The 12,832-nt window shown below is 40.8% G+C and overlaps 1 protein-coding gene across 1 annotated transcript in view; it reads left to right on the top strand.

The window, feature by feature from the left end:
* Positions 1-12,832, top strand: part of LOC143299999 (uncharacterized) — a 53,466-nt gene that overhangs the window by 33,944 nt on the left and 6,690 nt on the right. The window contains 3 exon segments of the mRNA XM_076613554.1: positions 288-393; positions 1,055-1,202; positions 2,772-3,818. Of these exon segments, the coding sequence (XP_076469669.1) occupies positions 288-393; positions 1,055-1,202; positions 2,772-3,818 (1,301 nt within the window).

The raw sequence follows: 12,832 nt of genomic DNA, 5'->3' as shown, positions 1-12,832 counted from the left end.
CATGACAGCCCTTTATTGATGAGCTTTTTCTTCAGCAACGGTCTTCAAGGGGTTAATTCCTACAAAAACAAAAAAAACAGAAAGAAGAAAAAAACTGAGGAGTTTTTTTTGTTTTTTTTTTCTGTTTTGTGCTAGTTTCTTAGAATGTGCTGAACTGCTGTGTCAGTCAGTTGTTACGCATCGTATCTGCAGTTCTTGTCCAGTTGTGAGTGGAGGTAAGCAGATACTGACCATCTTTACCCCTGAGGCTGGGAGCACTGTAACCCTGTGCTGTTGGGGTGTGGCAGGTCACGGAAACAGGGCAATGCGTGGGATGACATCATCTACCCGGGGATGAAGCGTGCCGTCACCTGTGCCTTGCTGTGCACCCAGGATATCGTGGAGTACCGCAAAGTCAGTCACCCTTCTCTCTCTCTCTCTCTCTCTCTCTGTGTCTGGGGAGGGTGGATTAGGGGGTGGTTATACAGGTGGACAACATGATGAAAGTTTGCATTAATAATAATCGGTTTGCCAGATCTGTCAGTTACCATTCTCTGTTTCTTCTCTCTCCCTCTCTCTCTCTCTCTCTCGCTTGCACTCTTTCATTCATTCTCTGTCTCTTTCTCCCTTTCTCATGTATTATCTCAACACTCTCCACACCCCTTCTTTTCACCTATATTCAGGCTGATGATGATGATGATGATGATGATAATGTGTGTAAGTAAACAGAGATAGAAGCCCCAGAAATAAAAACATGTGGTTTTCACCTGTTTTCAGGATGATGATGATGATGACATGTGTCAGTAAAAATAGAAAGAAGCCCCAGAGATGAAAACATGTGGTTTTCACCTGTATTCAGGATGATGATGATGATGATGACATGTGTCAGTAAAAATAGAAAGAAGCCCCAGAAGATGAAAACATCTGGTTTTCACCTGTATGCAGGATGATGATGATGATGAAGATGAGTGTGAGTGAAAAAAAAAAAAGAGAGTGAGAGAGAGGAAGGCACACCTGTACTCAGGATGATGATAACGATGAATGAAAAGTGTTTGACTGCTGGCTTGGGTGGCAGGCATCCTTTGAGCTGTACGGCGCCGACTTCATGCTCACGGAGGACCTGCAGCCCTGGCTGATCGAGATCAACTGCAGTCCCAGCATGGACCCCTCCACAGCCGTCACCGCCAGACTCTGCAAGAACGTGCTGGATGACACCATCAAAGGTAACTGGCTCTGGCGCTGTTTGTTTGTTTATTTTGTATTTGTATTTCTTGTTTATTTATTTTGTGTTTGTATTTCTTTTTATCACAACAGATTTCTCTGTGTGAAATTCGGGCTGCTCTCCCCAGGGACAGCGCGTCGCTACACTACAGCGCCACCCATTTTTTTTGTATTTTTTCCTGCGTGCAGTTTTTTATTTGTTTTTCTACAGAATTTTGCCAGGAACAACCCTATTGTTGCCGTGGGTTCTTTTACGTGCGCTAAGTGCATGCTGCACACGGGACCTCGGTTTATCATCTCATCTAAATGACTAGTGTCCAGACCACCACTCGAGGTCTAGTGGACGGGGAGAAAATATCGGCGGTTGAGCCGTGATTTGAACCAGCGCGCTCAGATTCTCTCACTTCCTAGGCAGACACGCTACCTCTAGGCCATCACTCCACTTGGTCGGTCAGTCAGGAATTGCCATCTTTTTTCCGTGTCTGTCTGTCTGTTGTTCCATCGCTGTGCTCTCCTGCAATGGAAGTCACAATGCACAGCAACTTCAGCCTTCAGTTTGGGCTCATGTGTTTGTTCACATACAATGTCAGTCAATATAATAACACTGTGTTTCAATTTTGTTTATGCATGTGTGTGTGTGTGTGTGTTATTATCTAACAAATACATTTTCCATTAAAATATGTTGTCAAATACCATATCATAATTTTTTATATCATAATTATTATTTATTTATTTATTTAAGCTTATCTCTTATTTATTCACCTCTTTTTTTTTTTCTTTTTTTTTTCTCAAGGCCTGACTAAGCGCTTTGGGTTACGCTGCTGGTCAGGCATCTGCTTGGCAGATGTGGTGTAGCATATATGGATTTGTCCGAACGCAGTGACGCCTCCTTGAGCTACTGAAACTGAAACTGTCAAATACCAAATTTGGCATAGAAATTGAAAAGGCAAAAAAAAGTGGGTTTTTTTTCCATATGTTATGCACATCAGGTAAGGCTGCAAAAAAAAATGTGAAAAAAACAGGAAAAAACGTTTCCTCAGTCATTTTCCTGTTACATATTTATTCCTTTTTTCACAAGATGTTAGCATATTTTATTTAATATTGACACATTTACAACAGTAGTCATGTGGTCAGTTTTAGTTTAAATAGAAACTCCTTCTGCTTTGTAAGGAACTTACACTGATGCATGCAACAGACAGGAGCAGCAAAGTTCTGCCATGTAATGGGACATCAGTCTGAATACACCATGGCCATGGGAAATTGTATTTCTAATGGATCTCACTCGGAAGATTTGGTCTACAAGCTGAGCAGAAATTTTGTTTGACTTGTAGGTTCACTGTATTGGTTTGCTGTGTCAAATATCATGATAAATGAGGTAAACTGTCATAATTGGATCAACTTTAAGAAGAGAAGAGAAATAATCCCTTTGAAATGTTTGAAAATCATGGATACATATGAAAAGAAATATATAGACATGGATGTGTGTGTGTGTGTGCACATGCGTGCGTGCATACAGAGAAAGATAGAGAGAAATAAAGTGAAAGTAATATGATCAAGTGCTGTGATTCCAGTGGCGGTGGACCGGAAGTATGACAAGAACTGTGACGTAGGAGCGTTTGAGCTGGCCTTCAAACAGCCCGTGGTGACGGTGCCCCCCTACATCGGCATTTCCTTGTCTGTGGAGGGCCAGGCCATGCGGAAACCTGCCAGCCTTGGGGCAACGCGGCGCCACTTTGATCCCACGCCCCCTGTCACTGACGTTCTCTTCACCCCCCGCCCCGTCCTGCGGCAGATTAACGCAGACAAAGCGTCAGAGGAGGGGCCAAAAAAAACTCCATCAGGACCCGTGGGGGCCAGTTCCGCTGGCACACAAAGCGCAAGCGTTAACCGTAAAGAAACAGACACGCCGGATAACGGCAGCGTGAGTTCCTGCCCGCCCAAGACTGGGGGCAGAGCGTCGGACACCTCGTCCATGGTGGTGCAGATCGATGGATCCTCCAACAGTGCAAAAAGTGTTCTGTCCAAGGCCACCACTTCAGACAGTAAAGCCGGCAACAAGTCGGAGAGAGGGGAGGGCAGTCAGAAACTGGTCGCCGAACTCAAGGTGCCCAGCACGCAGACTCTCCCCCCGTCCAGAGTGGTGTACACGCAGCACACGCCCATCCCGGAGGCAGGCGGCAAGCGCATTGTCTCTCGCACCTCCGTGTCCAACAGCTACAACGTCCCCCACCCCCCCTCCTCCAGCACGTCCGTCTCCCGCTCGGTGGTGGTGAACAACGTGGAGAGCACCGACCTCAAGACCTTCAAGCCCACCAAAGGTAATGAGAGCTACAAGCTGGTCTCTTTCCCCCAGACCCAGAAAGTGAAAAAGACCATCAAGGTCGTGGCCCCCGGCGGAGGCCAGGGGCCGGGGCCAGGGGGAGGGAAGAGGGGCAAGAGGAGCAATCGCCTCAAGGGAGGCAATTACACTATCCGCTTCCCGCGTGTGCCGTACGCCAGCATCAACGTGGCGCTGCCCCCCGGCACTTCAGAGGTCCCTGTCCCCATCAGCCCTCCCAAGCTGCGCTATTTTAATAAGACATCCTCCCAGGAAAACCTGGTCCACTATGTCTCGGCCAGTGGGGAGGCCTGAAGGCTGGAAAAAAACACTTTAATTCACTCCCATTTCCACCTAGTAAAAAAGTTGTCCCACACGTTTCAACTATGTCTCAGCTTGTGGGGGAAACTTGAGGGTTGGGGTGACTACATGATTTAGGGCTGTTGGTGTGGGACACTGACCAGGGCGCACATGTACAGGGTGCATGTTGTGTGCTCAGTGACTGTAGCAGAGTGTGTCACTACAGGGAGTCACACACACACAGTCTGCCAGCAGCTCCATTTGCGTCGACTGGCGGCTGACCGCGATGCCTTTTGTGTCAAGTGGTGTATAGTGTACAGTGATGCCTTGGTGTAAAATATGTCAGATGATTGCTCAGTGTAAAGTGGTGTCAAAAGAGGATTGTTGCACAGTGTATGTTTTCAAGCGTTCATGAGTGTTCTTCCATACTGGTAGTCGGGCCATACGTTCTGCACGTCCCATAAATATAGACATGTAGAAATCATCATACCTGTTCAGACTTCGTGTCACTGTATGAAAAATATGTAACTCGAAAGTCTGACACTGCAAATAGATCTTTGCTCAAGTTTTTTATGGGGAAAAAATATAATTATGACTGAAATTCAGATTACAGGATAATTGTTGTTGACGTGAGTTGAAAAGTGGACCGAGGGTCTCTCCATACGAAGAAGTGGCGTGTGGAGCTTGGTAGAAGCATTTGTGTTTCCTGGCATCTGCTTTTATAGTGGCCATTCAGTTCAGCCACTGTCATGCAGTTTTTGGCCTGCGTTAGTCAGCTGGGGACAAACATCCTTCTTACAGTCTTTCACTTTCTTTTTAACTCTGTTTTTCCATGTTTGATCCATGGATGTCACGACAGTATTGTCAGTTAAGTTATTAAGTCTTTTTTTCTTTCTTTCTTTCTTTCTTTTTTGAGTTTGTGTGTTTGTTCATTGTTATTGTTTTTGTTTTTCAAGACAGAGTATGTGTTTATTAGTTGATTTTTAAGTCTGTGTAGCAGCTATTTTGGCTTATCATTGTCATTGTAGGCTTATGTTATAGGCTTTTCAGTCGATCCGTCATTCTGTATATGTGCCTTAGAGAGTTGTGCGCTTAAGCCGTAAGCTTAGGTCTTGCTTTTTGTGTTGTTTTAAGTGTATTCCAAATGAGTATAAGACACTGCTAGTTTTACTGTCTTTATCTTTCTGCCATTACAACCTTTAGGTCTCCATTATTTCTACCCATCTACTGCCTCCTCCTCTCTGCTCAACTTGGTCAATAAACAGAAAAGTAGCAGGAATAAAATTCAGTAAAGCTGATTAAACTGCAGTAAAACAGAGAACCTGACACCCTACAAAAGAGTGTCTTCTTCTTTAAGAGCCCTTATCTTCCATGTACAGTGAAAAATTCTTTCTGTTTAACCATTTTATTTATTTGTTGTTGTTGTTTTTTCAGGTTAAGAGTCATAAATTACAATACAAGCCAGCACAGTGCAAAAAAAAAAAAAAAGTTTTATTTTTCCTTAGGGCATAGAAAATCTAGACGCAGACGGCTCTTATGAAAAGGTATTACAAATTTTCCTGACATTGTGTGCATTACTGCATTGACATGATTTACCTTGCCTTGTTAGAATCATGTTTTGAAGTTGTTGTGTCTGTAAAAGCTTGCTACAATTGCAAACATAGTTTCGGTGTTGCTTTTTTTCTGTTTTGCCCCTTTCTTACTCAGTTACTGGGTTTGGTTCCAGTTTTATTCTTCAAACAATGTGTTGATTTCTTTTCTGCCTGCAAGTTTTGCATGCTTTGCCTTTTCTTCATTTCCCATGAACGGTAGTGTTAGTGTTGAGTTTAAGTCAGATTGTCATCCTAGATTATCTCCCTCCAACTGTCTTTTGTTTTGCAGAGGAAGTTTTGATTTGTTCACTCAGAGTTTGCTTCCTTCGACACATTCATCATATTGATGACTTTTCATGTCAGGTTATCATATTGCAGGAGCTGTTTTGGGGGTAAGGAGCGGTCTGGTTTTACATGTATAAACAGATGAAAAGTCTCCTTAAGTTAGAATCAAAAGTCAGATTTATTGGTGGAACTGATGGGCTGACAGCAGTATGACTTCAGCAAGTTGTCCAAGATATAGTTCACAGCTGATGACTGGTTGGTTGATCCTATCTGTGCCTTATCCTTGTGGCTAAAGTCCTCGAGCAAAAACAAAAAAAAAGCCTTCCGTTAAACTTCAAGTATCTTTAAATGGTTTGTGACTTAGAGCCTTTGCAACACACTTTATCTGTGTTCCTCTGTGTGTGTGTGTGTGTGTGTGTGTGTGTGCATTATTTATGTTTGTGTGTGTTTATGTGTACATGTGCTTTGTGTGTGTGTGCGTGCGTGTGTGTGTGTGATGAACTTGTACCTTCCTTTTTTCGCTTCATAAGATAGCCACTAACATCTGTCAAATACCTAATAATCATGAGTTTGTCAGCAAGAAATGCGTATAAATAAATTAGTTGCATGTGTGATAGTTTTTGCCCATTTGAATTGTCTGAATTCCATGCTGTCAAGCCGTGTTGACCAGACTTGTTTACCTTCACAATGTTTCCATAGTTTATAGCTCAATGGCAAAATGCATACGAGAGAAGAAGAATCGTACGGCTACCATGTGAAGATCAGTCTGAGTTTCACACACAGAAATTAGTTGTAATTAAAATGTAATGCAGCACAGCAACAACACACTATAAAACTGCCTCTTTCCACCCCCACCACCCAAACAAACAACAACAACAAAAATAATGATAATAATAATAATCTGAGACTCACAATGACAACATTTTTATTTAAATCATTAATTTTGCATGAAAATATGCAGAGGCAGCAAATGTGGGTAAACAGGTCTGGTCAATTATGAAACTTATAAAATCATGAAGGCATGAATAGACTTTACATTGTATCATAATTAAAATATTCTTTGTTTTACTAGTTTCAGTAATACTCTTCTGCATGTGTTTAATTGTTTTTTGTTTGTTTTGGGGTTGTTGTTATTGTTTTTGATAGATTTTTATTTGGTAAAAAAAAAATGTCAGATCAGTTATCTATCAAATGAGAATGACAGGGTGGTGATCTATATCAAGTCAGCTTTAAAAAAAAAGAAAAAAAAAGTCACTCTGTTGTTAGTGTTACAAATAAACTTTTCTTTGTTTCCTTTGCTTTGTTTTCAGTTTTTATTCCTTTCTTTTCTTTCTTTTTATTTATTTTTGTCTTTGTTTGTCTTGCATGGTATTTCATTTTTAAACTGCTCTTCTTTGATGGCTTTCAAAATGTCTTGTCTGCAGCTGTAATCAGAAACATGCACGGTGACTTGGTGATTTACCTGTCGCTTCCTTTCATCTTATATATATATTCTTCTTCTTCACTTTTAGAGTTATGCATGCGTGTGAATGACTGGTGTGAAAGTGCTTTGATTTGTCTCTGCAGAAGATTCAGTGCTATATAAATACAATTATATATATATATATATATATATATATATATGTATATATATATATATATATATATATATATATATATATATATATATGACTGCTTCGTCCCAGCAGGTCTTGCATATTTACTGCATGACTTCAAGAACTGCTTGACTGACTGCATGGTCAAATAGCTTGGAGAATAAGAGAGATATGGATGGGTGTTCAAAGTCAAACTAGTGACAGTAAGTGAAGCCAGCCATTGTAGGTAAAGAGGAAAATGACAGCTGCATGTGGCACTGTGTTTGATCACCTCACACAGGCATGACATTATTATGATCATTATGACACCTAAATATACAGGAGGCAGTGAGGACAGTGTTGGGGTTTCATAGAAGATCAAAACTATATCATGTCAGTTTTCAGCTGGTGTAGAAAAAAAAAAGTCATGTGTAACAGAATGTATCTCACAGAATTGAGAGTTTTACAAACATAGTATATAGCAGCCCACATATTCATGACTTGGAAATTACTGTCCAGAATTATTCACATTTTAGCTGCTTCAACAGGATTTGTAGTCAAGTGGTATGTGCGTCTGCCCTCATTCTCCAAGGTGAGGGGTTTGAGTCTCAGAAGCTTCCAGTGGGGTCAAACTAAACTTTTATCCAGTCTCTCCCAATGTTTAACAAATAACTGCTGGTGCCCAAACCTTCCCCCCTTCCTGGTATGTGTGTGTGAGTACTTTTTGTTTAAACAAATAATAGAAATATATATATGTCAAGCAGGGCTTCATCTGAAAATTCAAAACCTTAGGACACGCCCTTGCTCAATGAGAATTAACAGGATGTTTTTGGAATTCTGTGGGACAAAGTGTCTGGATGTTTAGGGGAAAATGTAATACTGTTCTGGTACACTTTTATTTTCTTTAGATAAAAGAAATGATCCAGCAATATAATGGCAAGTTTCATTATTAAAATACGCTTTTTTCTCAAAATGATAACTGATAAATATATTGTTAGACTCCTTTACTGGCTTCATCAGTTTCAGTTGAAACTGAAACTGGCTTCATCAGTTGATGTGGACTTTTATTTATATTTGTGTTCCAGGTGACAATTCTCATTCACCTTCTGTGTGTGCACAGAAAAGGTGTTGGTTCACTTGACCTCCACCTTTGCCTGAAGTTTTGTGACGCTTTGGCTTTGAAAAACTGAGCACACACCACTCAGATGACAACCTGAGGTCTTTTTGTTTTCGGCGGCATGGTGATGAGTAGGCCGTTAGAGTTAGTTCCCTTGCAGAAGTAAACGCACCCGAGGCCTGTTCGTGTTCCAAAAAGAACCGTCACTGAATTGGTTGCATGCTTGGCGAGCGCGGCTAGACCAAATCAGTTGCTCTGACAAGATGGGTTGTACACAGGTAGGCCCCTCCAGTGTTTGTCTAGGCGGCTGACTTATCCTTTCAGCAGTGCTTGAATGTTCACAAAGTAGATGATTGGATGCATCTTTGTCAAACCATTGAAAAGGGGAAAAGAAAATCGTTCACACAAGGTGCCGGTTTGATTGAAACCGTTTCAGTCACTTTTTAGGTCCAGCGTCTGATGTCTGATGCATTTGTGACTGAATGCATGAGAGAGATTTGAAAAAAAAAAAAAAAAAATGGTCTGTTGTAAGCCATGTCTGTAATTGGATGAATACACCAGTCACGCACTACTCTGCAAAACAGAGAATGTCTGCCTTGCAAAAAAAAAAACAAAACAAATAGCCATACGTGCAGACAAAACGCTTTGCATTTCTAGAAAGGCCTGAACGCGCGACGGTGGGATCAGTTACCCTCAACTGCAGAGAAAAAGAAAAGTGTCCACTTTTTTTTTTTCATGGGACATACTGTGTCAGCCACTACCATTATCAAAAATTCTTCTGAAAAGTTTCTTGCAGCAGATTTGATTTTGTAAAACTGAAGAAAGAAAAAAATCAGTGCAAAGACAACACCCACATGGCCACAGAAATGTGAGACAACCGAAGAAACAAAATACTGGACATACCAAATACTGAAGGTTGTTTAAATTGTAATCAAAATTGGAAGATCTAAATGATATTACATATTTCTCATAAAAATTCACAGTAGTTATTAACTTCTATTTCATTCACCCATTACAGTGTGGCCTGTTGTTTTTTGTTGGTTGGTTGGTAGGGTTTTTGTGTGTGTGGGTGGGGGGGGGGGGATTCAGATCTAACCAGACAGACACATTATTAATCTCATTCAGTGGATTTCAGTACCATTCAGCCATTCACTCATTTCAGTCAGTCATTTTAGCCGTTTTTTTCTAATCTCTTCTTTCATAGCCATGTATATACATAGGCTACATAATTTTCTTATTTTCTTTTCTCTCTTTGTTTCCCTTATATTAATCAGTTTATTTTACTCATTTATTTATTCATCCATCTCATTATATTGTATTATCATAGAAAATTGTGAATTTTTGTTTTGTGCACTTTTTTTTTTAACTGGCATAGTCTTTTATATCTTACAGTTTTATGCTCAGAGCTTATTTGTATTTATTATTTCACCAAACATATTTACTCTTTCATTCATTTTTGATTCAATCATTTATTCATTCATTCCGGCTTTCCTTATCATCATCATCATCATCACTATATTTCATAATAAATTGTTGTGATTTCTAATCATGGATTGACCAATATTTGCAGTGTGCCTTGTCATTAGGATTAGAACATGCATGGTTGCATGAAGCAAAACTGATAGCATTCTCCTCTGCCCTTACTGTAATTGGTTGAGAGTGGGGGTTTGGGGGGGGGGGTGCAAAACTGCCAGGGGATGCACAGATATGATGTCAATATAGTTTCATCATCAAACTGACCTGTCTGCCTTCTGTCTTATCTCAAGGAAAAAAACGTCGCCGCAAAATGACAAGTACAAAGGGGATGGTACGATCTGCTGAGTCAAAGCCTCATAAACGCTCCCCTCACCCCCCACGGCTTAGTGGAAAACTGCCAGCTATTAAGACACACTGTAGTGCCATGACACCAGAACTGGATTCCAACCCTGCAAGCCACACACTGCCACAGGTACAGGACTGGCAACATTGAGGCAATCACCAGGTTGAAATTTTGGAATCATACATGGGTTGTTTTTTTTCTGGCAAATTGTAGATAAGTGTCGAGGGCACTGGAAAACTGTGGGTAGGAAATTTTGCTCAGGAGCGTGAGTGGAGTGAGAGAGAGGAAAAAAAGCCATGATTTTCTGACCCAATACAAGACGGCATAGGACTAAACAAGTGCTGTTTATCATAGTACAATAATAATAGGCGTGGTATCAGTGCCTGCCCAGTACATAGTGAACAGCTTTGACACCAGCTTAGTCCAGAGACTGGTCAATGACAGAACGAAAAACTCTGTTCTTAGTTGTTTGAGGTAAAGTTTTATTGTGGAGGCTGGAGGTCCTTAGGATGGCTGAATATGAAAAAATATTTATTTGACCGTCTTCTTTAGACCAAAAGTTAGCCAACCTGTCCTTCATCAAATAAACCAAAAGCTTGGACCAGCACAAAAGGTGTTGGCGTTGTTTTTTTTGTTGTTGTTTTTGTTTTATTTATTCATCAATATTTAGCTTTTATGATTCCATGGTTTCAACCTGGTGAAGCAATGTTTTGGCCATTGTACAGACAGCTATACATTCTAATCCACGATGTCTGTGCCTCTTTACTCCATACACACACACACTGAAACCTTCCTGCATAACTCTGCCACTACTGCTGTGCATGTGTAGACCAAACGTTGAGGTCTGGGCGGCATGCACAGCTGTACAGCCTCTGTGGTGACTCTCACCTGGACTGGTGGCAGCTTGGGTTCTCTTCAATGTGCTGTATGGTGGGGCTGATGACTAAAAACCATCTGCTATTGGGAGACTCTTTCCTGGGCTTTTTCTTTCAAACCTGTGCTTTTGTTGTACCTGCTTCTTCTTCAGTTGTTGTTGTTTTTTTTTTTTTTTTTTCTGCTGTGCCTCCCTCTACTTTCCATCTTATGATGATCACAGAAATGCTTGTTTTCTCTGCCTAGTAATGGTGCTTGATCGCTGCAAAATGATGGTTTGATTTGTTCGCCTAGCTTCCTTTATACAGCAAGAATCACAGCTTCATGATTTTTTTTTTTTTTCCAAAGGAGAATTCTTTTCTGTGACAACTGTTTAAACCATTGGCAACAACCTTGTCATTGCTGGCTTTCTAATAGTGTAAACAGAAAGTGAATGCTGCATGTTTGGTGAGTGTGTTCAGTTTTATTGACCAGTCTTTCATTTGGAAAACAGTCTAATTCAGATTGCTCTGCATAGTTTATTGATGATAGTGATTTTGTGAATGTGTGTGTGTGTGGAGGGGTGAGGGTGTCAGTGTTGTAAAGTAATTGTTAAGGTGTAGTAAGAAATGGGACAAGGTAAGTATTGTGGAGTAATACTATGTATGTGTGAGAACATGTGTATGTATGCACAGATATGTGTAGATATGTTGTAGTGTGCCTTGTTATGTAAGGGAGAGAGTGTGTGTGTGTGCAGAAAAGTTCATTAGTTACCCAGAATAATGATACCTCATACAATGAATTTATCATCACATTTCCCTGTACAGTTTGGTGTTCTGCCTGATACCGTATGTTGTGTCGAATTATGTTGGAACTGAACAGACCATACCACATGATTTTGAGCTGTTATGTAGCATGTACATCATCTTATGTAGCATGTACATCATCAACTAACCCTACCCTTTCCTGTGTGTATAGATACTTGATTTACTTATTCAGTGTTTTCATTTATATATTTATTCATTTACTTATCTGTTTATTTATTTACTTTGTTTTTGCTGAATGTAGCATGGTGGATGTGTAATGTGTGTGCGTGCGCATGCATATGTGTGTGCATATTTACATGCTGTGTGTATGTATGTATGTAAAGTTCAAGCTGAAGAACTAAAGTTGACTGTCAGGTCTAAAAGCCAGACATCCAGTCAGCTGCTTAAGGTGCACAGGGGAGGGAAGAGTGGGGTAGGGCCTCTGTCTTATGGAACTGATGTCCAGAAATTCCATTTTCTTGGCCAAAGGAATGATTCAGCGCTTATACCTTTTAGAGGCGTTTGATTGGCTAAGAGCGGACCGGGCAGGACGGGTCGTCTTTTCACTGTTAGCCGCATGAAATTTGGCCAAGCAGAGCAAACCGATAGGCCTAGTTTGCATCAGTTTGACATGGTAAGTATATGTATCACCAAACATGGAGTATAATACAAACTCCTTTTTCTGTCTCCTCGTTGAGTCTTGCCTCTTGCAGAATGTTTTGATGAAGTAATTGTTTGTTATGTCTACCCACATAAACATGTATTGATAGTTATGCACATAGGTGTACTCTGTTATGCATGGATATGTACACACTTCGCAAGCATACACAATCATTTTCGTCAGGAGGGCTTTTCAGGGTTGCATCCTGTATTTGATGACTGAATCAGAACAGGCACCACCGAAGTGACTTAGCAGCAGTGCAGGGTCACCTTTGGGGAGCAGCCTCATGGAAACCCAACACTGACAGTA

The sequence above is a fragment of the Babylonia areolata genome, chromosome 25 (assembly GCF_041734735.1).
Source record: "Babylonia areolata isolate BAREFJ2019XMU chromosome 25, ASM4173473v1, whole genome shotgun sequence".
Classification (NCBI taxonomy): domain Eukaryota; kingdom Metazoa; phylum Mollusca; class Gastropoda; order Neogastropoda; family Buccinidae; genus Babylonia; species Babylonia areolata.
This window is presented reverse-complemented; position numbering and strand designations above follow the sequence as displayed.